The 25,361-nt window shown below is 42.9% G+C and overlaps 10 protein-coding genes across 10 annotated transcripts; 5 read left to right on the top strand and 5 right to left on the bottom strand.

Moving 5' to 3' along the window:
• Positions 1 to 175: 175 nt before the first annotated feature.
• On the bottom strand, positions 176 to 2,696 carry FOMMEDRAFT_164961 (uncharacterized protein; the record flags this gene model as incomplete). Its single annotated transcript, XM_007262198.1, has 7 exons — positions 2,540 to 2,696; positions 1,655 to 2,485; positions 1,117 to 1,591; positions 919 to 1,059; positions 585 to 842; positions 293 to 422; positions 176 to 216 (listed from the first exon to the last, which is right to left on the bottom strand). The coding sequence occupies exons 3-7, from the start codon at positions 1,294 to 1,296 to the stop codon at positions 176 to 178; spliced, it is 750 nt and encodes a 249-aa protein (XP_007262260.1). The 5' UTR covers positions 1,297 to 1,591; positions 1,655 to 2,485; positions 2,540 to 2,696.
• Positions 2,697 to 3,327: 631 nt separating this feature from the next.
• FOMMEDRAFT_16723 (uncharacterized protein) lies at positions 3,328 to 3,971 on the top strand. Its single transcript, XM_007262197.1, has 2 exons — positions 3,328 to 3,517; positions 3,592 to 3,971. Exons 1-2 carry the CDS (start codon positions 3,344 to 3,346, stop codon positions 3,610 to 3,612), a joined length of 195 nt encoding a protein of 64 aa, XP_007262259.1. The 5' UTR covers positions 3,328 to 3,343; the 3' UTR covers positions 3,613 to 3,971.
• Positions 3,972 to 4,364: 393 nt separating this feature from the next.
• On the top strand, positions 4,365 to 5,572 carry FOMMEDRAFT_25427 (uncharacterized protein; the record flags this gene model as incomplete). Its single annotated transcript, XM_007262196.1, has 7 exons — positions 4,365 to 4,378; positions 4,444 to 4,479; positions 4,532 to 4,702; positions 4,755 to 4,784; positions 4,908 to 5,078; positions 5,324 to 5,409; positions 5,565 to 5,572. The coding sequence occupies 7 exons, from the start codon at positions 4,365 to 4,367 to the stop codon at positions 5,570 to 5,572; spliced, it is 516 nt and encodes a 171-aa protein (XP_007262258.1).
• A 296-nt stretch (positions 5,573 to 5,868) lies between these two features.
• Positions 5,869 to 7,299, bottom strand: FOMMEDRAFT_25426 (uncharacterized protein; the record flags this gene model as incomplete). The annotated part of the gene is made up of 7 exons (XM_007262195.1): positions 5,869 to 6,105; positions 6,161 to 6,544; positions 6,604 to 6,659; positions 6,719 to 6,773; positions 6,815 to 6,837; positions 6,940 to 7,068; positions 7,122 to 7,299. The coding sequence occupies 7 exons, from the start codon at positions 7,297 to 7,299 to the stop codon at positions 5,869 to 5,871; spliced, it is 1,062 nt and encodes a 353-aa protein (XP_007262257.1).
• An 868-nt stretch (positions 7,300 to 8,167) lies between these two features.
• On the top strand, positions 8,168 to 9,024 carry FOMMEDRAFT_25425 (uncharacterized protein; the record flags this gene model as incomplete). Its single annotated transcript, XM_007262194.1, has 3 exons — positions 8,168 to 8,182; positions 8,241 to 8,600; positions 8,665 to 9,024. The coding sequence occupies 3 exons, from the start codon at positions 8,168 to 8,170 to the stop codon at positions 9,022 to 9,024; spliced, it is 735 nt and encodes a 244-aa protein (XP_007262256.1).
• Positions 9,025 to 9,558: 534 nt separating this feature from the next.
• Positions 9,559 to 9,860, top strand: FOMMEDRAFT_151065 (uncharacterized protein; the record flags this gene model as incomplete). The annotated part of the gene is made up of 2 exons (XM_007262193.1): positions 9,559 to 9,690; positions 9,744 to 9,860. 2 exons carry the CDS (start codon positions 9,559 to 9,561, stop codon positions 9,858 to 9,860), a joined length of 249 nt encoding a protein of 82 aa, XP_007262255.1.
• Positions 9,861 to 9,887: 27 nt separating this feature from the next.
• Positions 9,888 to 10,942, top strand: FOMMEDRAFT_138203 (uncharacterized protein). Its single transcript, XM_007262192.1, has 3 exons — positions 9,888 to 10,175; positions 10,245 to 10,441; positions 10,499 to 10,942. The coding sequence occupies exons 1-3, from the start codon at positions 9,927 to 9,929 to the stop codon at positions 10,830 to 10,832; spliced, it is 780 nt and encodes a 259-aa protein (XP_007262254.1). The 5' UTR covers positions 9,888 to 9,926; the 3' UTR covers positions 10,833 to 10,942.
• A 604-nt stretch (positions 10,943 to 11,546) lies between these two features.
• On the bottom strand, positions 11,547 to 13,836 carry FOMMEDRAFT_16719 (kinase-like protein). The gene is made up of 9 exons (XM_007262191.1): positions 13,548 to 13,836; positions 13,316 to 13,489; positions 13,190 to 13,258; positions 12,900 to 13,133; positions 12,431 to 12,826; positions 12,278 to 12,376; positions 12,191 to 12,219; positions 11,818 to 12,136; positions 11,547 to 11,761 (listed from the first exon to the last, which is right to left on the bottom strand). The coding sequence occupies exons 1-8, from the start codon at positions 13,761 to 13,763 to the stop codon at positions 12,037 to 12,039; spliced, it is 1,317 nt and encodes a 438-aa protein (XP_007262253.1). The 5' UTR covers positions 13,764 to 13,836; the 3' UTR covers positions 11,547 to 11,761; positions 11,818 to 12,036.
• An 8,734-nt stretch (positions 13,837 to 22,570) lies between these two features.
• On the bottom strand, positions 22,571 to 23,680 carry FOMMEDRAFT_131157 (uncharacterized protein; the record flags this gene model as incomplete). Its single annotated transcript, XM_007262190.1, has 3 exons — positions 22,571 to 22,672; positions 22,741 to 23,499; positions 23,552 to 23,680. 3 exons carry the CDS (start codon positions 23,678 to 23,680, stop codon positions 22,571 to 22,573), a joined length of 990 nt encoding a protein of 329 aa, XP_007262252.1.
• Positions 23,681 to 24,376: 696 nt separating this feature from the next.
• Positions 24,377 to 25,022, bottom strand: FOMMEDRAFT_74698 (uncharacterized protein; the record flags this gene model as incomplete). Its single annotated transcript, XM_007262189.1, has 2 exons — positions 24,377 to 24,744; positions 24,800 to 25,022. The coding sequence occupies 2 exons, from the start codon at positions 25,020 to 25,022 to the stop codon at positions 24,377 to 24,379; spliced, it is 591 nt and encodes a 196-aa protein (XP_007262251.1).
• Positions 25,023 to 25,361: the final 339 nt, after the last annotated feature.

Raw genomic sequence — 25,361 nt, 5'->3', positions numbered from 1 at the left:
TTATTATTCGTACAAAGTTATAGGCTGCTGTGCCCATATGGACCTGTGTTCACCTGTCTGTACTGATAAGTGAGACTTGGGCCTGAGTAGACCTTTACTGTCAACAGATTTCAGATTGTGACTATATAACACCAATTACAGTGATGGGCGGAAAGCATTACTTCCGTTTGGGGTGTCAAAGCTCCGGCTCCACACCAGCCGACAAACACACCTTGTCTGCGCTCCAAGAGCAGCCAGCATCAGATGAAACAAATTACATATTTACAACCAAATTTTCCCCTTTCTCTCTTACGAAGGGATAGCGAGGAACGACTATTAGAAACATCCGCAGGCAACGACAGCAAATCAACTGCAATCATAACGGCACAAACATTTACGATAACGTGTTCCAAATCTGATTCCAAACGACATTCGTTGTTCGTCTACAGTGTTTTCACTGCATCCGCTGCATCTAACAAAGCTGGAAGATCCACGTATGTTGTACAGCTGGAAAATCTATGCATGAACTCAGACTAATGCAATTTGAGAAGTGATCATATAGTTTTAAGATTTCACGCCGTGTTTGTATCTGAAGAAAAACTCACAAGAGGTCCTAAATAGTCGGGAAGAGCTCGTGGCATAAGGGCCTTGTCGCACCCGGTCTGATAAGCCTGCTCATGTCCGTTGCCACCGACCATCGCATGGATAACGTCGAACCCCGTTCCATCGCTTAGTGGAATTATATAGAGAACTCTGCCAAAACGCTCTTCATCTTCTTGAGAGAGGGATCTACACATCACGGTGATAGAAGCAATCGTCAGGGGAAATATGGACAGAAAGAGTAGCATAGCATCTGTATACCTCTGAAAAAGAGATCCAGGCGATGATCGAAGATCAACAATCTACACAGAAAAGAAAATGCGTTGAAAGAGGACTAACAGTTCCGAAAGTTGCCTCAGGGTGTGGATCGACTGGGCTCATGGGAGTTGTTGGGCTTGAAGGGCTGGCGGTGCCAATCAGACTGCATTTCTTCCTAAGCCTTAAGCATCGCTCGCAAGCAGAGCCGTTCACTCGATTACACTGCAAATAGAGACCTTTTAGCTCCGTTGAAAATGACAACAGTGTCAATCGCCTTGCCTTCTGTCGTGCCTCTTTACATTGCAGGCAATTTCCATAGTTTCGAGTCTTCGCAGCAGCTGAGCGTTTAGACATGTAGGCACAGTAATAGCCGGGTGTGGTCATGGTGTGAGCTATGTTCGCAGTTCCGATGGAGTGCTGCACGAGATTGCTAGTGTCGTCGCGGGCATGAGCATCCATGTCGAGGTAAAAGCAAAGTGTGTGCGGGTGCCGTGTCACTGAAAGGAAAACAAGCAGGCTACAAGCTCCAATGCGCGGTGCTGGCGATATCGCGGATTATCGCCGCAGCTTACGACGTCCAGGCGCACAAACCATGTCCCTCTCGGATGGGCTATGCTTGATCGCCGTGACTGGCGATTGCCAATATCGACCATGGCTGTGAACTAGGCGCAAATGAATGGCTTGCATGGACCCGTTTGGCAATGCCCTCGTTGAGGATCCCTTAACCAGGAAATTACCGAAAAGAGGTAGTTTCCTTGAAATCTGATTAGTCTTGCAACAACTCTGCTTTGCTGAAGACCAAGAAAATAATGCTCACAAGCTCAAACAATCTCCGAGGTCTCAATGTTCGAATTCATCAGCTATTGGGCGATCCACGCGAATTTCGGCACATCGGAACGTTTCGAAGCCATTCAAGTACAGCTCGATTACACCATGCATACTCGGACAGATGGCGAACCTTGGATCACTAATCCTGGTCGAGGGACGGCAGCGAGGTTATCGTGGCCATTGACGAGCTTTGTAGGGTAAACGAGAGCCGCAAAGGCATTTCAACTACGAGGTCTGGAACGCCTCGCTGTCAACGCAAATTTGAATGCAATGTTTAACCGTCTTCCACCTTCCACCTAAGGGACGGATCCACTCTCGAAGACCAGAACCAGGAAAGCAAAGTTCACATTCAAACGCCATTATCGTGCACGAGGTCACCAATTTATTTGGTCTGTACGCGATGCCGTAAACCCAGCGCTCTCGACGACATCAACGAAAGCCAACTCTCCTTCGGGATATATCCATCAAAACTATCGAGGGACCGATATATTTTCCCTTCGTATGAGGTATCCTAGCCTCCACAGGGAAATAGTGGAAATAGTGACCTGTCCTCAGCCAGCAACAAAACAACAAACGAGAGCCAGAACGGCACCACGAACGACAGCAGTCGCATGGGCCTTAAAGATGCACGGGATGTTCTTCTGATCTGAACGTTCATCGTTTTCTAAAGGCGTCTTGAAATGGACACGAAACTTTCGTTTCCGGCCGAGCAGAGGAGCTGTCAGCGGTAGCCACCGGAGCCTCGGTACCACAAATCCCGAAGAATTTTTTTTGGTTCGACAAGCAGTCCGGTATGCATGTTCCTGGCAGGACTGGTTGACTAAAGAGACAAGCACTGGGTGTGAACAGCAGAGATCAGGATGATGTGTCTTACCTGCCAGGCGATGTCTGATCAACCTTAAAAGAAGTTGTACGGTTCTGGATATACAGTAGCCAAAGCCGGCCAAAAAAAGTGGCCACAAAATGTTTTTTTGGCTCCGTCACTGCTCAGAGGCCAGGGGGTGGAAAGGGCAAGACACTGATACCGGCGCAGAAACGATGGGTGTTAGCATGGAACACACTTTGTCTCAGTCAAAGACTACGACATTGCGCACACACCAAACCGGGTCGCTTCCACCCCCCCTTCTCCCACAACCGGCCCCTTTCGTCTCGATTGGAGTCTAGAAGACGACGATGTCAACGTAAATATCGCACTGTAGCGTCCTGGGGTTAGAGATGCTCGTGATCAGAAGCGCTTCTAGTTTCACCGTCACGTTCGTCCCTTGGCGTGCCGTCGGGCGAATCGAAGAAGAAATTTTGGGATGCCAATGGTTGGGGGACATGGCCATAGGGAGTAAAAGGATGCTTGATCCTTGGATCAAGGTCTGACAAACTGATAAAGTGAGGGTCGGGATTGCGGTACCTTTTTAGGGACCATACCGGGTAATACCATACCATACCACTTGTTGACTGTCGCTTACTAGCCATCACATGCATGCAAACCATTTGTGTTACGCTCCTGGCTTCTGGCTTCAGCCTTCCAGGCCTTTTGGTCCAGTCATACGAAACGACACTGAAATGGATTGTCTACAGGTCTGTTTTTGCCCAATTCCCCTCCCTGCCAGACTATCGTGGTACGTCACACGACCTTCTTGGCCAAACGGGTCTATATTACATTTACAGGGCAGATGGCATAAACATGACTTCCCATCCAACCATGATTCCTTCCCTGTCAAATTGGCCTTGTACCTTGGCTTTTATTGCACAGGCTATTTGCTGTAACCAGGAGGAGTCGCCATGTTGGTACATAGAAGGCCTCGGCCGGTATGCCCCCGCCCCTTCGGCCACGACGTTACGTGAAGCTCATTTAAAGGTATCTGGCCACATTCGACTTTTTTCTCGTCGTTCCGATATAAATGTACGATTTGTTCTGACTAGTAGTGCTAGATACCCCAATGCTTCAAGTGATTCGAATTCCTCATAGTTCTTATGCAAATCGCATAAGCACGACATCCTACGACATCACGAACGAGGTCTTTATCTGGCGTCGGAAAGCTACACTCATAATTTTAATTTAGGTCGATACAAACTTGAGAAGGTGGATGCCTGACGGGTCTTCCGGGCTCTCCTTGGACTATACATTAGCATTTCTAATGTGCATGGCGATGTTGAAGCCATGATATGGCTTCCTGCTGATTTTGCGATGCACTGACGACTTGTTTCAAGAATCTGTTGCAATATCTCAGCCACGATTATCGCAATCATGAACTTCAATGGGTTGTTTATTAATATTAATCATCGCACATAACCAAATTTGGCTAATAAATACAGTCATGCGTCTTCCACCAGGAACACAATTGGTTAGCATGAGAGACATCACTCTCAAGTCCAAAGGCCTTCTCTAATCGGTCGTCGGTTCACGCTCTGTAACTCTCTACTGTCTCTATGTCTCATACGCAGCCGAATTTGACTACTCGCTTTGTTCAAGCCATGAAACAGATCGGATCAGCTATATGCATTTGCTATGCTCTCTTGATGCCCTTGGCACCATTAAGCACGGTCCAGTATTGACGTGTAGCGTATATTCAACACGCAAATTCTCTGCAGTCCCTTACATGAAATACGGCAAGATTCGGAATAAATAAAAGATACTGTAAGCAGAAGCAAACACCAATGAGCTGGTACTAAACTGGACACGATACATGTATTAAAATATCTACATGGCTTGGCCGAGGTGAGTGTCTCCTTGAATCTCTACGCTGAGAGAACGACCTAACCCTTCACCACCACTTTGTCTAGTTTTTTGCAGACTACAGTAATGATTCATATCAGAAGGTAAGTCTTTTCGTTCCAAGGCGGAGAGGCTCTCATACTCACCGTTGTGCAGTTCAGACCGTGAAGAACACACCACTCGCACGGCGTCGGAGGGCTCGTCTGAATTCGTACACACTGATATAAATGGTCATCAGCCAAGAATAAATCGGATTGTTATGCAGATTCAGACCTTGCGACGCGCCTTACGGCACGAATCGCAAGCCACAGTACGAGACACCTTGCCGTCCGTGACTGTTAGATCGCTCTGCGTCGCGACTATGAACTGATTCTTGTAGCTCGACATATTTTCTGCCAGGGGACGAGAGGTAAAGTTTTGAACCGCGAAGCTTCGTAGAAATCCCGTATTGGCTGGTAGCTGGGATGTTACTGGGTCTCCTCCGGCCCAGCTGGTCATGTTTTATACGTTTGCGAATTGTTGCCCTGTGCAGCGCTTCAGATGGGACGGACAACAATGTTCCTTTTCGCGAGACGCCTGGCACGCCGTTAATCGGGCTCTGGGTGGATGCTAAGCTTATGATGGGAGGTGAGTTGACTCCGGCCCGCGATATTTGGCGAATACGGCGGCCGATTATTACTTGTCGTTCCGCCGTCGGTGAGCAGTAAGTAGTCGGCGTCATAGCCACACGTCGGGCACCGAATAAGTAAAAGGCGAGCACATTGCATCCGTCCGAGTGTAAAAGAGAAAGGGGTGATTTTGATCTATACTTTGCTGCATAGGATGGAATTATGTACATGAGCCTGTCTCAAATGTACGCATGGATAGTAACTCTGGTATGCATGGAAATCGGCGGGTTATAAAAAGACAGTTCTTTTTAATTCGTTGATGCGTCTTGCTTCGCACAAGAAATTGGGACATGATCTCCGGCGCAAACGGCAAAGGATCACGAGAGCAGTGTTCCGAGTATCCGATCATTTGTAACCTTGTACACTGTATGTCTCTGTAACTGTTGTTAGAGACAGTGCTTGCTGAATCATGTTGGGATAGTATTTTACAGTCATTCCGAGTCCATTATTTATTTGTTTAACTGACTATATGTTGATTTGGATCACGATTAAAGTAATAAAGGACTGTGCTCTACATTCAGATACATGAGTTAAAATAAAAGCAAAAATATCAACCGACTATGTGTTACTTATGCTCATGTACAGCATCTGCATCCATATGGTGGGATGGTAATTTATATAGCTGCATGATTAAATATCGCAAGATCACTGGCAAAATATCAACGGTCAGGCTAGCAATTGTCTATTCAATCTATAGAAAATACAACCAAATTTAATCATGCAGAACAAATCCACAAAGTGTATGCACTTCTGTCTGCAGTATCTTCTAACCTATCTATCGTTATATCCGCTCTCTGCCAACTAATGAGAAATATTAACCAACATTTAATTCCGTGCATCCTGCATTTTCTTTAGCTCTAACAAGCGAGTCAATCCCGACCTGCGGTAAAGAAGCCATACAAGAGCGATGAGAAGTGGCGCTATGATCGGAATGCAGACTGTAACTGCTATGTGGAATGTCGTGACGGACTCAGTTGCTTTCATGAGGGAAATCAGAGTGACCATGCACAGAATGATTGCAATGACCGAAAAGACCGGGGGAAGAAAGAGAACGCAAAACGTCTTTGGTTGTTAGCAATTATTAGTTAGTCAACACACGAGGTACAAACGAACGTACGAAGTACTGCATTGCCTTTGGCATGCACATAACGCATTTACATCTTGGTGTATTAACTTTGTCACTCTCTAAATCTACATTGGGCTCTCCACCTCCAGGTCTAGCATGCTTTCCGATTGTTTCCGTAGAAGCATCGACTGGAGCATTGTCCTTCTGCCCCGTAGCTGTGCATTCGTTCTGATCTGCATTTCGGACACATTGCTCTAATGTGTTGCGCAACTCCTTAATTTCCTCTTGGACAAGCAGTGAGAGAGGAAATGCAAAGGTGCACAGAACGGTTGTCCAGAAAAGTGTAACTGGGACAATGGGCGCAAAAGAGACAGTCTCTGCAGATTGCTCCCATTGAAACAGACCTGCTGCTGATGTAGCTCCAAATGTCATCGTCTTGGGAATGTGTTGATAAGCAACAGTACTAAGATTTCTGTAGTGAACATTTAGCTCACTATATAAAACCCATAATTGTTCAATTGAAAGGCTGCATCAAGTTGTATAAAATGGGCTACCATATAATTATTAGCAAGGTTTCAATACATCCTTAAATATAAGTACAGAGCTTACAAGACAGAGAGTAAGCATTAAATTTAATACATTCCTTGTCCAGAACTTTTTCAGTCTGTACTGGAATTAGAGGTATTTCTGTCTTGCAGTCCTTACAATCCCTTTGAAGTTGGCTTTGCCTATACATCGGAGATTTATTGTGACTTGTAGTGGCCGAGAAGTGGCTCACTGTGAAAAATAGATTGAGGAAAAGATGGTTGTACAAAATGTAGTTTGCTTACTACATTCAAGACTTTGCTTTTGTGCAGCAGCTAGTGAATAACTGTGATATATATTTTTAATCCTGAAGGGTATATCATCCAGTGTGAAACCAGTTGCTTGTAGATCATCCAGCATTTTTGCAAGGTAGCCTAATTCAACACTTAACATATTTTTTATCAGTACAAGAGAATATTTGACTAACCAAACTTGAATTTATCATGTTGCAGCCTTGGTTCTTCATTGTCTTCACAGAACACTGAGTTCTCCAGCATCTCACTAGCACTGGGTTTGCTGTGTAAACTTGGTACCGTAAAGGAGTTGGAGCTGAACGACCGCTGTCTTCTTGTAGGGTAGGATGTAAGAGAAACTGGGGGGGCCATCATCCATCAAGTTGTAATGAATACTAGAGAACTCCAGAGGCAAGCCTTTTATAATAGAACGTAGAGGTTGTTCATCATCAATTGTGATACAAAACTGGTATGGGCACTCTTTGAGCACATGACCGATCACAGTTTTCACACCACTTTGAAGCGCCCACGGCTTCAAAGTTCAAACTGTCAGCCGCTTTCTATACCTGACACACTCACACAAATTGTCTGGGAAGGTTATGCACAGATGAGGTTCACCGAAAATGAAGAACAAACAGAGTTGATCCTGTTAAATCATGGAGCAACAGATATGACATTACAGCACGTTATGAAGTTGTATTTTTCCTCCTCCTGACATCGTTGGTTACAGGTGAGGAGAGACTGCACAATGCCAAGTCACGTGGTGTCGTTTCCAAGAACACAGTCGTGGATTATTGGATGTGGATTTTATCCTAATGCCCAACTGTGACAGCAATTAGGAAGTGTCTTCAATGTCTTGAACACGCTTGTGTCTTGCGCCTATAGAACTAAGCATATTTTCTCGTGAGGATGTTGTCATGCGTTGGCCTCAAATCTGCAGCGACGCGAGTTTCTTGTCCACGCTGCAAAGGAAGCTGTTAGCATTCATTCAGCTTATATCTTAAGCTTTCGTCCATCCAGATCTAAAGGACTTTCCTCGTGTGGAAACGATTGGTCTTCACACGTGTTGGGTTCATATCTACAGCCACGCAAACTCCTTGCTGTGGCCTATAATGGGAGCAATAAATTGCCGCAGCCGTAGTCATACGCTCAACTTCCCTTGACCTCAAGCCAATAGCACCAAGCGGAAGGAAGGTAATCTTCTCATTTGCGTCTGCTACTGTCAACTAAATTTTTCAGGATGGGTTTGAAGAAGGTATGTCATTCCTAGTGACTGAAGTTTTCAATGGTCGCTGACTTGCCTCCCCATACAGGCGTGGACCTACGACAGCACCATGCCCGCTGAACTTGCAGAAGAACTCGGATTTTCCAGCTTCCAGCCTCCATCTCCAGTTCGATGCTCAAACTTTGGCGAGAAACAGGCGGCATTAGAATCACACAGCTTGTCGGCGACGGGTGATTTGGAGTCGGAAGGTGTCCGTGGATGGCTTCGTATCTCTGTTGCGGCTCGAGCGCATGAGCTAAAGAAACGCACGGTGAAGACGCAGGACAAGAGTCGGCGCTTTACTTGCCCAATGCCCGTCCTTATTATTGATGGCGATGCCAAGAAGGAATCGAGGCGACCAGGCGAATGTGGTTTTGGGCTGGATACAAATAAAGCCGGTAGCGGCGAGGTGAGCTCTGACACTTGCAATTAAGTAACTGAAGCAGACTCTGACACTGCATCGAATTGACAAGGCATCAATGACGAATTCACCCTCTCCTCCGGCAAAAGCCGCCAAAGAACACAAGAGATCGGCATCTGAACCCATAAGTATCAAAACTGTCGATGATCTCATACAACATCTCAAGAAGATTGGACGTTGGCAATCAGAACCATCATCCAAAGCAACTGCCTCGAAACCAAAGGATTTGCCTGTCCAGCCATTCAACGAGCCCAATACCGCATATGAAATAGGCGATTCCTCCTTTGATTCCCAGTTCTCAGCCGAGAGCGAAGCCACGTTTTGTAATAGAGACCCCGCATTGGCAGATGCAAAGGCGAAAGACGATGAATCGCAGTCCAACACCAAAGTCCTGGTACACCAAGTGTACTGACGCGAATGGACTCGTCGCAGATGCACCTCCACAACATCTTTGGTGATCGCATTTGCAGTTTTCCTCGGCCTTGTATAACTTCTTCCATCCTGCGCTTGGTGTAGTTGTTTTCAACACTCGCCCAAATTAGGAATTTCATAGGCGAACTCGAATTTATCAAGTTAGCTAAGCGCATGCTTGTTTCAGAGCTTGTTAAAGTTGGCTCGCTCGATTCCTCAAGGCGTTTTCTTTTTCTTTCTTTCTTTTTTGTTAAGTTGATATCTTCTGGAGAAATTGAATGTTGATCAGCATGCATGCCTTAATTTTCTTTTCTCTTTCTTTTCTCTCGTGGTTTGTTTTTTAATGTATTGTTTTAGATACTTCGTGCTTTCGGATTTTTGCTGTTCTTTTTTAGACGTCGTTAGCTGGGTCTGATTTCTGATAGTGTATTTGCATTCCTCCCCCTGTATTGTCTATGTGATGACGAAATCAAGGTCCTTTAAAGTTCAGTAACCGCTAAGCTTGAAGGTTCTAGTATTATGTAATCGCCACAAAATGTCTATCTGCGGTGGCACTTTCTTTGTTTCCTTCACTTTTCAGACCATTCGGCTCGCGCGCAGTATATCATTCCATGCTAGTGGAATCGTACCTTCTACTGCTTCAAACAGGCTTTATCTTGGAAGTGCCGTGGATATAGATGTGGATGACTCCTATTTTGATTCGATTCTGATTCTTTTAAGCGCCGTGATACTAGGTTCAAGAAGTCGCATTCATCTACCGTCGTACCACATGAACAAGGCGATGATGATCCTTATCCTGTCCGTCTACTCGTGCCCCTGACGTATCATGGCGGATGATGAAATAGCTCTTATAATAATAACTACCTAAGCTGCCTTTGAGCATCGCCTCTGCCTCTTTCCACCATGACCGCTGGTTCATCTGGCACATCTGACATCCCGAGCGGTTCATTCTCTCCTTCGGACAGCGCAGCCGTTATATCGCTGCCATCGCGATCCGTTTCGCCGGACAGTATGGAAATGCAGGAGAACCTCTTTATGTCGGCGGCTACGATGTCCAAAGAGGATGATGCCGACGACACATTCCGCTTCCGTTATGCACAGCCATCACGCAGTGCAGAATTCTGGTTTGAAGATGGCAGCGCCGTCATCGAGGTAAGAGATCACATGCACAGCCAGTGATGTAAACGATACATTGATCTTTGGTTTTTCTTCATTCAAAAGGTCGAGAATACCTTGTATAACGTACACAGATCGATCCTGAAGCGCCAGTCAAATTTCTTTCGGGAGAGCCTACCTGGACAATTCTGCACTTTCAATACTATATCCGGCACATCGCCTGCTGGAACATTGCAGCAGCCTCTTGCTCTGGGTGTTACAAAATTGGACTTCGAGCTTCTGCTGCAGTTAATTTATCCATCGTAAGAGATTACCTAATTGGATATCTACAAGATCATGTATTAACTATGGTGACCAAGGGACTATTGGTCCCAGCACAGCTTCACTGTGGCACAATGGCTCCGTATAGCGAGAGTTGCCACAGTCCTCGAATTTCCATCCGTCCGGAAAGCCGCGCTAGAGAATATCTTCGAAGACTGTGGTGCTGTCGAGCTGATCAGTCTTGGAAAGAAGCATGACGTTCCCGAGTGTATCTCTTCCGGATTCCGGATTCTTTGCCTTGCGGAGGAACCACTCTCGTTGGCAGATGGATATACAATTGGCATGGAGCTAGTCATTCAGATTGCTCGTGCGAGGGAGCTTCTTGCTAAGGGATGTAAATGGTCTGATATAGAACTTGATTTTGTGTTTTGACCACGGGTTTCGAGCTACACCCCGAGTTCTGCATGTACCTACCTGATCGCAAATTTGTACCACATTAAGGGCACTCTCGTGTATTATATATAGACTTGTTTCTGCGTCCGGGTGCATGATGAGGGGGAATTTGGGGATGAAATCCGACTCTTGCTGACTGGAGTTAGTGACAAAACCACTCGATATTGCCGGTACCTTCCTTACAACGTTTCTGCAGCTGAGGAGGGTCACCGTAATGCCAATTAATAGGTGAGATGAGATGAGAATGATCGTTGACTACTGCAGCACAAGAAATGCAAATTTGTCTGTAGTCTGTAAGTCAGAGTGGACAGAATATGAAGATTCGAATAACAACTTGAATAGGGCTGTGAGGAGCATACAATCTTATTGCTTCTCTAACTACATGGGTGTCAAAGGCTGTCAAAGTATTAGATTTCGAACGATGCGTACCACCTTGCGCCCCAACTTGCATTTCTTAATACCTGCAATTTTAGTACCAACGGTACAATATTGACTATATCTGCTTATTATGCAATTCGGGTCGGGACGCCCTAGTTTGGCTCTTGCCATGTTTGTTGAACCCGAATTCATTTAACAGTCTTTTGCTGTTTTAAGCCTACGATGCTCGTTTTATAAAGTTGAAGAATATACATGAAAACAATGTGTATATGCTGCTCCTGTGGTTCGGCTTCAAATACCTGTACATCTACAAATACTATTCGTACACGGTTCCACGCCACTAAAAAATACATCCAGTGAAAAACGACCAATCCTACAAACTGGTATATATTACACGCGTTTACACTTCCACAGCGCAATAAGCACTTCCTCGACACCTAACGGTGCATAGAAAATATGTGATGCATTTATAAGGCTATCCTAAAATACGGTCGTGTATTTTGGCCTGTGTCGTCGAAATGGGGCTGCTGCTAAATTAAAAGCATTAAGAAAAACGTAGCACTGTTATAATGCCAGCTTTACATACCAGGCAAGCATCCTGCGATACGTTCATTGGAATCAGACGCAGTTGTCCGTCCTCGGGTTCATGTCCATTCTGTAATGCAACTCATCTTAGGTGGGTTCCAACAGACATACACATTTCCAAGTACTTTAGCCTCCGTACTTATGGAGAAGTTTTCGGGTTTCTTTATCGATGTCACGGACGTAGGAGAAACCGCGTCCTGCAGGATTGTGAGACATAGACTCATGCATCTCGGTATGTACCAACCGATGTATGGAACATATAGGCTCTTGAGATAGACGTCAATCCAGTTTGATCGGATGAACGCGTCCTGTGCCGAGAACTACGGATCATATTAGCAGTCCCTCTAACCGACATTTAAGAATGGAATTCAAACCTTTCCTGGGTCTCGGAAAGTGGTATTACCTATTAAATTTTATAAAATGAGTTGTAGATAGAAAAGGTCACTGGCCACAATACATACCTCACGCTGATTACTGGAACGCATCCTTCGCCTTCTCGGAATACAGTTTTCTGGATCATGCCGCGCCACGCATCTTTCGCAAGGCATACCTCCACGACACTAAGAAAACGTCTAAATAAACTCTACAGGACAGTTGCAGATATTGGAACATACCGCTTTGTGACTTTGTTGACAAGGAGCGCACGGCCTTACGTTCTTTGACTTCGCGGCTTTCCGCCTTGGAGTCTCAGAATGCTTTGTGCTGGCATTGGATTCTTCGAGGCATCGTAAGGGCGAATTGGCTCTTTTGACTGCGTTGACCACATGGCCATTCACCACTCCGGCTTGAATGGCGTTGAACCTGAGGGCCATAAGAACCGTAGCCATCTTCGGGCGAACATTTGGGTCCCTAGACCAACATTCCTCGCAAATTTGCCACGCTTTTTGGTAATGCATTGGACACTCCACAAGATTTTGGGGCTGCTCGGGTCGTTGTCCATGCACGATAGCCAATATTACCTGCGCATCCAGTTGAAGCGAATGGTACGGTCTTTTCTTTGCCAGTAATTCCTAGGAAAAGGTAGCATGGAACATTGCTTAAGCTCTTCGCATACCAAAAGCAGACCGAACACGAGCAGCGTACATATGCTGTCATCCCGAACGCCCATACATCAGACTCCTTCGTATGCTTCGTAGTTTGATCACGTGTAGGAAGCAGAAGTTCAGGGGACATCCATCGAGATGAACCCTTCACGTCCCCAGAGCTGGGCTGAGCGCATGCACCTTGCCCGCTTAGTGATTCAGAGATGGAGATTACCCGTGATATGCCGAAATCACTTATGAGAGGCACCCCTGTTGCTGAAACCAGAACATTTCCCTTGATATGTCTACGATTAGTCAATGGTGACATGGCATACGATATGCGATACGAACTGATTTTAGATCTGAATGTATGACACCTTTACTGTGCAGATATGCGACACCTTCAGCAATGCCGAGCATCTGACATACGGTTATTAGAGACAAAAAAACCAGGGAATGACTGCAGCATCAACCCACCAGCCCAGTAACGTCGACTTCAGGATGGTGTATCGAATAGTTCAATACGGTTCCATTTTCCATAAACTCGGATACGAGGGCGGGAAAGCTACCCTCTTCTAAACAAAAGCCAAGAAATGGGAGGACGTTGGGGTGATGAAGACTTGACCAGATACGGATCTCTCTTTCAATTACCTATAAACGTGTAATTTCAACGAAGACACTTCAGACATAACTTTACGTCGGTTCGTACCTTCATGAAGTTGGGGTACTGGCTGCGGAAAATGCGAAGACATTTCACAGCAACCTTGACCTGGGCATATTCTAAATTCGTATATACACCAAGGCGAATGTCACCGTAGCTACCGCCAGCGAATGGATGTGATGTCTTATCATAGCATAGATTCTCGGAGATATTGAGATGACTGATCTCAGAGAGAGATGACCAAACTAGTCTAGCGTCGTTCATGGCATTCCATCCGATACGATTTTCCTTGACGAGACAAGTCGAAAACAATGCCAACGAGTAATCAGAAGCCGATGGTCAGACTAGAGTACGAGTGGAAACTCCCGAGAGCCTGTGGGAAACTAGTTTTCCACAGGGGCCTCTGGAGGCGTGGTAAACCTCGCGTGGACAACACTTAGTCAGTATATTAGTAATATAATTATAATGTTCTAAAAAGGAAATTTTTAAGAATTTTGTACTGTTTACCTCTATTGGGCTGAAAATTTAGGTATAATATTAATTTCAGACATTGGTTATACTGTTGAGAGCAATTCTATTGTGTTTTATAGTCTACTAGTGTTGAAGCCTACATAATAAATAGATATATCTAAGAGAAATAAAAAGAAAGAGGCAACTGGTTATATTGACCAGGCTTTATTTGTCAGTAACAGTATAGAGGGGACCTGAAGACTGAGCAAGGGGACCCAGGCTACAACTATCCTACACAACAGAAATACAGAACACAAGCACTGGAACATAGTTGGAACTTGCAGAACAGACAGAAAGAGAGTGTTACAGTTCTCTACTCTTGTACCTTCAGTTCTGAGGGTTCCACACCCTTCCATACTGGAACTCAGGACTTCTGTCCCTCAGAGGTACTGTCTATAGACTATATACAAGCTGACTCTTACTACTACCCTTCCTTACTTCATCATTCCATTCCTTTGACCACCCCTTTATTCTTTGTTCATTCTATAGTCTCTTACCCTTTGTCCATCCCTTCATTCTTTGTACCTTTATCTTTGACCTTCCTTTCTTTCATTCTTTATGGCTTATCATTCTTGGTGGCTCATACTCTCTGAGTACTCTTGTGTAGTTTAGTATATATAGGTATACAAGATCAGACTGGTCCTGTAGTCTTGATCTTGTCTACTCTAGGTAGTCCTGTACTCTTAGGCTCACTCTATATACTCTACTCTTGTCTCACTCTCCCTCTCTCTGTCTGTTCTGTAAGTTCTGACTACATTCTGGTACTTGCATTCCATATTTCTGTTGTGTAGGATAGTTGTAGTCTGGGTCCCCTTACTAAGCCTTCAGGTCCCCTCTATACTGTTGCTGACATTAGATTAAGACTACTTATTACTACCCTACAACTCTCCTACATTTTGAGCATCAGTACTTACTGTTGTGTTGATCTCTTTTCTTTGTCCCAACCCTTTTACATTTTTAAATTTTAAACTTTCTAAACCCTTTTAAACTTTTGCCACCCTTCTTCTATTCATTACCCCTTTTAGTTTAGTACTGATTCCTTTATAGTATAAACATGGACCCTCCTGTACTGACTGCCACCCCTACTGTCCTGCTGGATTAGCAGTTACAAGCAGACCTAGCTTAATATGTGTAGACCTCTATTTAAGAGGCCTTTACTAACTACATACCTTCAGCCTCTTTAGAACCTGTTCTAATCATTCTAGAAGTTACAACCTGTTTTAGAAAGAAAGTACATATAGCCTGCCCTTCAGACTTTAACAGGCAGCACTTTAAGGACTTCTAGTACCAAGTCAAACTATACATGGCTACTACTTTAACCAATCTATCCTCAGATCTTAATTGTGTTCTATTTGTCCTCTCCTTTATGAAAGAAGGTAATACAGTCACCTAGGCCTAGAACTGGATTGAAGGCTATTAGATTAGAAGTCTAATCCAACTTTAGAACAATGAGTTGTATTTGGAATTCATAAGGCAGCTCTGTACTTCCTTTATCAATCCAAATGAGAAGTACAATGTATAGAACAAGCTTGTGTTTCTGTAACAGGGCAAACATTCTGCCAACACCTTCTTTCAGGAGTTTGATATCCTAGCCTAGAAGGTAGGATTCACACTCAGGTTTGATAATGTCCTTATTAGAATGCTTGAAAAAGCTCTTTACTTAGAACTAGTTAATAAGATTCTTAGAATAATGCTGGAACTGGTTACTTACACTGAGTAGAAGATGTGTACTATTTCCTTTAACTAAGCTGTAGCTTAAATGTGTCAAGTTTGTACAGAATACTTACATATGTGTCTGACTCTGACAGTTCTGAGTTCTCAGATTGATCTACCTGTAATTTGTAATCAATCTGTTCTGATAGACATTAGAGAAGCCTGAAAGTAAGGAGTATACTTTGCCTACAGAAAGTCAGGGCACCAAATTAAGGACTGTCTGTAGAAGTAACAGTATATCTGTCAGGTCATTAGAGTAATAACAAGTAACAAGCAGGATTTGTAGTAAGAAGCCTTTTCTACAAATCTGAAAGTCACCTTAAAACTCTTAGACCCTAACTATGTACTCTAGGATTTTGTAGAGGCCTAACAGTAAATACAGTACTGAAGGGCTATAACTTGGATTTTTTAATGGCCACTTTTGATTCAATAGACACTATAGGTTTAGAAGTAAATAAAGTAAGAAAAGCAGAAAAAGTAGAAAAAATAAATTAACAAAATTATTTATTAGAAAGAAAAAAGCTAAAAACAAAAGTAGATAGTTCTCTTATTTCTTCTGATTCTTCTGATTCTTCTCTTCACACTTCATCTGAGTCTAAATCTGTACAATCTAACCTACTACTTCTGTGTTCTAAGATCTTAGAATATTCAAAACACTACCTAGCCCTGTTTACTACTTAGTAGTTTGTCTGTAGTATTAAGTAGGGATAGTCTTGACTGAGTTTACAGCTGAGAACATAGGTCTGTCCTTGTTGAAAGAGAGAGGTTAATAAGGAAATGTTAGTGTATATACTTACCCTCTTAGACAATAAGACTGTACAAGCTGTACATTCCCTTTAGAACAAGTAGCAGTTTATCTGAGAATGTTCTAGACACTAGCTCCAGGTCCCTGTCCTCTTGACTCCCTTTTCAGGATCCCCCCAGATCTGAACAATAACTCTAGTAGACAGTAAATGTACTGGTTTATACATTAATAAGGCCTTTGTGTAGAAACACTACCTCCCTACTCAACACATTCTACTTCTGATCCTAGTATACAATACAGACAGAACCCTGAACCAGAATGGTTAGATTACTGAGTTTGTCCAACTATAGATGACTATTCAGAATCATAAGGAAAGTATTGAGTTTAGAGTCACTAACCTTAGAAAGACAGACATCTTTATTAGATTTGAATGGCTCAAGGCTTACAACCCTACTATTAACTAGTTAGAGTAGACACTTGTGTTCAATCAGTGTTCTAAGACTTACAACTACCTTATACTACTGTTCTAAGTGAATACAGACATTTCTAATGTTACTAACAGTTCTGATAAAGGTGACCAGTTGTTCTTCTTCAACTAGGATAGATATGTGGACACATATTCTAGTCAAGGCAAAACAGAGTTGATCTGAAGAATGTCTGAGATGGAACCAGTCTAGAACCCTCTTAGAATGACTCTACTCTGAAACACACATAGACCCAACCTACTAAATTTTGTCCAAGAGTTCCCTAAAGTTTTTAGTAAAGAGGAATTTGACTAGCTTTCTAAACACTGTCTCTAGGACTATACAATTGAATTGACCAAGAGTTTTCAACCTAAGGATTGTAAGGTCTACCTACTCAATAAAGACAAGTAGGAGGCACTTGATGAGTTCCTTTAGGAAAATCTTTGGAACAGCTGGATCCAACCCTTAAAGTCCCTTATAGTCTCCCCTTTCTTCTTTATCAAAAAGAAAGATAGGAAGCTCTGCCCAGTCCAGGATTATTGTTGTCTTAATAAGGGTACTATTAAAAACAAGTATTCACTCCCTCTGATTCAGGAGCTCATTAATAAGATGTATACATCTAGGGTTTTCACTAAGTTGAACATTTGATAGGGATACAATAATATTTGGATCCAAGACAGAGATGAGTAGAAGACTGTGTTCCAAACCAATTGTAGATTGTACAAACTAACTATAATGTTCTTTAGACTAACTAACTCACTTACAATATTCTAGTCATTCATGAATCACATCCTTATAAATCTGATTAACTTAGAGTATGTTAGTGTGTATCTGGACAACATTCTAATCTTCACCCAGACAGTCAAGCACTATTACTAACTGATCTGAGCAGTTCTACAGTAGCTCTAAGATAATAAACTGTTCCTTTAAGAAGTAAAGTACTCTTTTTCACAGGAGTCAGTAGATTATCTGAGCTTTGTAATTGGTAGAGGAGAGGTCTGTATGGATCCAGTAAAGGTAACTACAGTTTGGAACTGGTCACAACCTTAGAACCTAAAACAGGTCCAAGTGTTCCTTAGGTTTGTGAACTACTACTAATACTTTATTTAAGGCTTTAGTACTATTGTCTAGCCTCTTTACAATCTTACTAGCAAAGATGTTTCTTAGTAATAGAATGATTAGCAGTAGTCTGTGTTTGAGTCCCTTAAGCAGACTATTACTAGTAAGTCTGTATTAGTAGTTCTAACAGTTGTGGACAAGTTCTGAGTCAAAGCTAACTCTTCTGACTTTGTGAATAGAGTAGTACTGTCCTAGTTCATTAACAGAAAGTAGTGTCTGATAGTATTCTAATTGGAATCCCTCTCTATAACAGAATGGAACTACTCTATCTATGACAAGGAACTTCTTACAATTGTCTGTTCCCTAGAGGAGTAGTGTTAATATCTCCTTAGTACTATATAGAAGTTTAAGATTTAGAGTGATCACCTTAATCTCTAGTACTTCTAGGCACCTCAGAAGCTTAACTACTACTAAGCCTACTGGATGTTAGAACTGTAGAACTATGACTTTGTACTGACTCACAAACCTAGAACACAAATGATGAAAGCTGATTTACTCTTGAGACAAGTAGATTATGAAAGGGGGGAGAATAATAACAAAAACCTTGTTCTCCTAGACAATTTCTGTTTTGTGTCTGAGACAATCTAAGAGATCTGACTCAAATCTAAGGATGTTGACTTTGTTACCTGTATATAGTAAGCTCTGAGACACACACAGGACTGAGTCATAGTAAAGTAGCTAGAGAAGCAGGCTAGGAATTAGGAGGAGGATGAGGATGGACAGGTTTACTAGGAAGGCTAACTGTATGTTCTGAAGGATTAGAAGCTGTAAAAGGACATTGTCTAAGCTTATTACAACAATCTGACTACAGGACATCCAGGCTGACACAAAACACAGGAACTCATTACTCAGAACTACTAGTAGCTAGGAATGTAGAGGGAAATACTAAAGTATGTGACTAGTTACAATATATGCTAACAGACTAAGACCTACTAGATAAGGGTTCAGGCTCTCTTACATTTGTATTGGATTCTGGATCACTCTTAGAAAGAAGTCTTGGTGGACCTGATTAGTAAGCTACCCAAGTTTTAGGGTTATAATACTATCTGTGTGATTGTCAACTGATTCTCTAAGCAAGTCTATATGGTTCCAACCTAAACAGAACTTACTTCTAAAGGTATAGTACACATTTATTAGGATCATATCTTCTAGTTGTACAAACTCTCTCAGAAGCTCATTCACAATTGTAGACTGTAATTTGAGTTAAAATTCATACAGAACTTGTATATACTTCTCAGAATTCAAGGGAACCCTTCTACTACTTATTACTTACAGACTGACAGTTAAACTAAGTAAGTCAATCAGGAGATCAAGCTCTACCTCTGGATGTTTATCAATTATTAGTAATTGGATTAGTCTGAATAGTTAGCTCTAGCAGAATTTGTGTACAATAACTAGTAACACTCTACAACAGGACAGTCCCTGTTCTTCCTCAATTATAAGAGACATTCATACTAGAGGACAGTTCTGAACTAGAACAGTAGTTCTGAATCTGTAACAGACTTTGTAGAACAGATACACAGGACCAGAGAGGACACACAAGCTCTTTTAGAAAAGGTAGTACAGGTTATAAAGTAGAACTATAATTGGAAGAGGTCTGTAGCTAAGGATTACTAGTCTAGTAACAAAGTTATACTAGAAGCTACTAACCTGACTATAGATTGCCTAATAAAGAAGTTGGACAACAAGTGCTTCAGACCCTTCATTATTGAAAAGAAGGTTAGTACCTCTGTCTACAAACTCTAACTTCTAGTAACATAGAAGTGTATACACTTAGTGTTTAATAAGGTTCTGTTGTCTCAGTACTATAATCCCAGTTTTCCTTTGTAACAAAGACCCTTACTGCCTCTACTAGAACTCATTAGTTCTGAACCAGAATACAAAGTAGAGTACATAGTAGATACTAAGCTGGTGTACAGAAAGCTTAAGTTCCTTATCTACTAGAAGGGATACTTAGTTGAGGAACACACTTGAGAACCTGCTGAGAACCTTACTCATACTGTTAAGGTGATTCAAGACTTCTATCAACTTCATCTGGGTACTCTGTGTCAACTCTGCCTTACAGATTTCTAAATCCTACCATTCTAACCTATGTTTAAGCTACTAACTGAGCCTAATGTTTACCAATTAGAACAATTGGTTTTAGAGAGGGGGTAATGTTACAGTTCTCCACTCTTGTACCTTCAGTTCTGAGGGTTCTACACTCTTCTGTACTAGAACTTGGGACTTCTGTCCCTTAAAGGTACTGTCTATAGACTATATACAAGCTGACTCTTACTACTACCCTTCCTTACTTTATCATTCTATTCCTTTGACCACCCCTTCATTCTTTGTTCATTCTATAGTCTCTTACCCTTTGTCCATCCCTTCATTCTTTGTACCTTTATCTTTAACCTTCCTTTCTTTCATTCTTTGTAGCTTATTATTCTTAGTAGCTCATACTCTCTGAGTACTCTTGTATAGTTTAGTATATATAAGTGTATGAGATCAGACTAGTTCTGTAGTCTTGATCTTGTCTACTCTAGGTAGTCCTATACTCTTAGGCTTACTCTATATACTCTACTCTTGTCTTACTCTCCCTCTCTCTGTCTGTTCTGTAAGTTCTGACTACATTCTGGTGCTTACATTCTGTATTTCTGTTGTGTAGGATAGTTGTAGCCTGGGTCCCCTTACTAAGCCTTTAGGTCCCCTCTACACTGTTACTAACAGAGAGAGTGAGACAAGAGTAGAGTATATAGAGTAAGTCTAAGAGTATAGGACTACCTAGAGTAGACAAGATCAAGACTACAGAACCAGTCTGATCTTGTACACCTATATATACTAAACTATACAAGAGCACTCAGGGAATGGTGAGCTACAAAGAATGATGAGCCACAAAGAATGAAAGAAAGGAAGGTCAAAGATAAAGGTACAAAGAATGAAGGGATGAACAAAGGGTAAAAGACTATAGAATGAACAAAGAATAAAGGGGTGGACAAAGGAATAGAATGATGAAGTAAGGAGGGGTAGTAGTAAGAGTCATAGAGAGAGTCAGCCTACATATAGTCTATAGACAGTACTTCTGAGGGATGGAAGTCTTAAGTTCTGGTACAGAATGGTGTGGAACCTGTAGAACTGAAGGTGCAAAAGTAGAGAACTGTAACATTATTGTTGTTCAAAATTTGTAAATTGTCTGAAGAGGTACTAGAAATATTGTCCACATCTATCACTTGTACCTCTCCAGTTTTATCAGAGTGTATTCCTTCAAATAAAGGAGTATCTGAAAGAATGTCAAGTAAAATAGAAGATGTTAACCTAATATAATGACAGACATAGAGTATATACACTCTCAAACTATCTATTTTCCTTGCTTTTTGTCAGGTTGAGGCATTTTTTCTTAATTTATCTACTGACATAATATTATGTATGACTAATACATTTGAGTTTTCCACAGGCCAATTTCTGGCAACCCTTGTGGTAGTGAGGTTTACCTTGTGGGAAACCTCTGTGGTAATCCTCACTGTGGGAAACTAGGGAGTTTCCACTCGTACTCTAGGTCAGACTGGGAACAGGCTTGTCTGTGGTGAACGTTAGTCGATATGATGGTGGGAAATCAGGGAGCTTTTAACGTATGCACAGCAATTTAGACCTGCATGCGATCATCTTCTCTCGGGAATTACCGTGCACACTGCTTGTCTAGCGCTCATGACCAATTGCAAGATCTGAGAGAAAAGCACAGTGATATTTTGATGAGCCAGTGATTCAGTACCAATAACATGCAAGAGTTTAGAAAGCCTTACCATTACGAGACTGTATTGTAGCGATATGGCTAATGGGACCAATTATGCCTCCGACAAGGTGTCTGACCACAACTATAATCGATAAAGAGCAGAACGGACAAAAGTGTAGAGGGAATATGCTGCCTCCTTGCAATAGGAACATTGCGAGGTGTGCCACTCTAAGTATATCGACCTGCGTGAACTCGAGTAACTCGAGCTATTCGATAAAGTGGCAGAATGTGCAGATGACTTGGCTACCGAAAGCTAGTCAACTTTCGGAATTACTGGATGATGTAACAGCACTATATTGACACCTGTAATGCACGCGAAACGAGTCGACGACCTTGGAGATGGACAGACATGTGTATTAGAGTAAGGCATGAGATAGGGCAACATTCGAACTGGTTCCGTCGATGACGTTTCATGCGCAACGTCATCGCACGTGCCTGTGATGCGACGTGTCTGCTCCTTTTTCCTTTCCTTTTGACTCTCAGAATCAAATTACAAAAACGCGATGCTCCACCCACAAGTCCAAGCATAAGAGTTCCTTTACGACACAAATGGCTTGTGGTGTATACATGTATTTAAATCAAAGGACGTTAAGGAAATTAAGGAATGAGGGGTTTTCTAAGGTAGAAGGAATGTGGTACAGAAATGACGAGGAAAGATACGTCAACCGACTGTTACGTTCATATTACAGTTGTCCGCAGAGTTTCGAAGATAAAAATTATTCAACGTCAATTTCCGGGCCCTATTCGCAGATTATTTGACAAATTTAAACACTTTTCTAAACAGCTTCTTCTCAAACGCGTTCGTCCTTGCGTTGACTTTCTCAACGTAAGATCTCGGAAATTCGTTTGGTCCCTATATATATTAGGCAACCGATTGTCAGTGACACGGAATAGTAATATGTATCTAAAAAACTTACTCACTCTAGCCAAGTACGCCTGCACTTTCGCAGCATCTTTCGCGCTAAGTCCATACCGCGTCTCAGGCCGACTTGCAAACCTAGACCAGCCAAAGTCATAACCGTGCGACCTGAGATCTGCAAATCCTCGAATGTCTGTGACGTTATCCAACGAGTCACCATCTTCGAGCGTGAATGGAAATGGGCCACAGTCGTCTTTTACGGAATCGCAGGACGGGTAGCCATAAGGCTTCGAATAAGCGGAGTTGTCGACGAAAGTGCCCGAAGAAGAGGAAGATGACGAAGCGGCCGAAAAGAGTGTGGAGCAGGATGAGCTTGGGGTGACGCTCTGTTGGTACGAAGTTGAAGAGTGCTCCGAGCTGGGGCTGAGGCTGGGACTGGAGTGTCCACTATGGGTCGCAGTGTCCGAGGCTGGACTTGGACTGGTATAGCCGGTCACGCCAATGGCATAATCCGGAATACGTATAGTCAAAGGGCTGCGTTGCGGAAGCTCCATCTTTATCGGTTCAAACTCGTCGTTTGAGAAAAGCGAGGCTCTACGGATCCTGCCGACGTCACTATCCTCGTCCACACGACAGGTGAAAGAATTGATCAGCCCGTCTTCAACATCTGGCGACAAAATTATGGAAGAGCCGGGAGAGCCAGTATCCGCTCCATTGTCCGAGTTTATTATGAATAGCGTGACTTCTTCCTTGTTCACGTCGTTCAGAGTGACGTCGACGGTCTCACGAGTCTTGTCAATACAGCCATCCTCCGATAAGGTCTATGAAGGGAATTTCCAGGATAGTCATTAAACAATGGAGAAAAATACATACCACGAAGGATACGTCTTTGCTATTGTCCGTCTGCACGGCGTGCACAATGCGTTGCGAGGGCATACGCGAAAGTCGTGGCACTCTTGCGATGCGACTTGCGAAACTGAGTGTTACAGGAGAATGGCTCATGGTGCTGTAAGGTCAAACGAGCGGATTAGTCGGTTGCTGTTGGATTTAAAGAGATTGTGCGAATATGTAAAAGGTATAGAGGAATACCGAACATACTTTATATCCAGCATCCTTGACGAACGCGCCAAATTATCGTCTTGGTTCGGCCACTTTGTTGACCACACTTGAATGTATTGATGTGATTGTTTAATCCACACGCATTAGCACCCCGTCTTGTAGACTGAGTACCTTGGTTTAAGCAGATAACGAAAATTGTGGGGCCCTCATTGTAATACGGTGAGTATTGTAACTGACTTCATTTGAAGGCATGGTTGCTATAATTATTGATCGACACGCTGGGGGTAAGTACTGACACGCAAATGACTTACGCGTCTGTGGGGGCGGTTAAGTAATTAGTTCTATATATACCTGACCAAGGCATGAATCCAAATGTTGTACATACATGCGAACCCCGAACCTTTTCGCGGATATAATGGTTCTATGATATCTGCGATTAAGATCTTAGCTGCGAGGAGCTGTCTAAATACACATCATGGTCGGTCTCAAAAATATTCAGCAGGTCTCATGGACTGGCTAATCGATACTGGGCCACTCGCTGCTCCAATGAGATGCTTCGAATATCGAGGTGACACGTGCTTAAATTACTAATTTCTTTGAGTGAGCATAGAACGAATTCAAAGATTTCATTCACATGCCTCAAAAGAATTTCCTTTTTCTAATTTTCTGCGCTTGGAATTGGGCTTTCCCATAAATCAAGCCGTCTCTTCCTTCTGCCATACTGATGCATTCTCCAAGCGCGCCCCACATCTTCTCCGACTCTTCTTCTTCAACTCTTCTCTTTCCCGCGTTCTTCCGAGCAACTGACGAGTAAGCGGACGGGCGCATAGTTGTGTATTCTGGTGAATTACGATCAAGATTCGGTAGCCAGGTACGAGTATTCAAAGCCCGGCGAAACTTGTTCCATGAATAGTTGGATCGCGATAGCAGAAAGAGACGAGAGACGACGCTGTGTGGAAGTCCACGAGAATGAGCAGAGATGTGCAGCAACATCAAAGTATTGTTTACTATTGGGTACTAAGCAAAATAACCAAGGAGTAGGGTGTCTTTCATGAAACATACCACGATCATCAAAAGCACTCATCCACCTTTCTGCACTCTCGGCTTCACTAGATCCGGGTGCGACGCTTTCTAAGCGCCTAAAAACAGACGCGGCTGCTTCAGACGTAGGACGATACATTCGCCTCAGGCCCCGCGTTGCAGGACCATTGTGCAAAACAGCTGCAGACGTTGCTCGCAAGAATAGTCTATAGAGAGCAGTAAATTCCGATGGCAGAGGCCTCATTATGGCGTGCAAAACCGTATTCGCCCGGTATGAGAGCGTTAATATTCTAAAAAGAGGGCACGTGCACGTGTGCAGATGATCGACAGCACGCCAGATACTATTACTACAAGCTTCGCTTTTTCGCCTTCGGCGAAAGTCAGGGGCTCGCCCCCTGGACCCCCTCTTAATAATAGTTTCAAATGTAATTTCTGTACTTTTTAATATAAATAAATAAATAATTCTATTAGTGTAACAATAAATATAATAATATGATCTAAATACAATTATACTAAAGCCTCTTTAAATACAACATTATAAGTAACAAATTCTTGTCCAGGATCTCTAAGTTCTGTTGGAAAT

The sequence above is a fragment of the Fomitiporia mediterranea genome (genome assembly GCF_000271605.1).
Source record: "Fomitiporia mediterranea MF3/22 unplaced genomic scaffold FOMMEscaffold_1, whole genome shotgun sequence".
Classification (NCBI taxonomy): domain Eukaryota; kingdom Fungi; phylum Basidiomycota; class Agaricomycetes; order Hymenochaetales; family Hymenochaetaceae; genus Fomitiporia; species Fomitiporia mediterranea.
This window is presented reverse-complemented; position numbering and strand designations above follow the sequence as displayed.

Bases quoted from the DNA above. Each gene is read 5' to 3' on its own strand.
- FOMMEDRAFT_138203 (XM_007262192.1), top strand. From the start codon at position 9,927: ATGACCGCTGGTTCATCTGGCACATCTGACATCCCGAGCGGTTCATTC. The intron at 10,176-10,244 runs GTAAGAGATCAC...TTCATTCAAAAG, and splicing joins ATGGCAGCGCCGTCATCGAG to GTCGAGAATACCTTGTATAA. The intron at 10,442-10,498 runs GTAAGAGATTAC...ATGGTGACCAAG, and splicing joins CTGCAGTTAATTTATCCATC to GGACTATTGGTCCCAGCACA.
- FOMMEDRAFT_16719 (XM_007262191.1), bottom strand. From the start codon at position 13,763: ATGAACGACGCTAGACTAGTTTGGTCATCTCTCTCTGAGATCAGTCAT. The intron at 13,490-13,547 runs GTACGAACCGAC...ACACGTTTATAG, and splicing joins AGTACCCCAACTTCATGAAG to GTAATTGAAAGAGAGATCCG. The intron at 12,220-12,277 runs GTATGTATTGTG...AAAATTTAATAG, and splicing joins GTTCCAGTAATCAGCGTGAG to GTAATACCACTTTCCGAGAC.
- FOMMEDRAFT_16723 (XM_007262197.1), top strand. From the start codon at position 3,344: ATGACTTCCCATCCAACCATGATTCCTTCCCTGTCAAATTGGCCTTGT. The intron at 3,518-3,591 runs GTATCTGGCCAC...TAGTAGTGCTAG, and splicing joins TACGTGAAGCTCATTTAAAG to ATACCCCAATGCTTCAAGTG.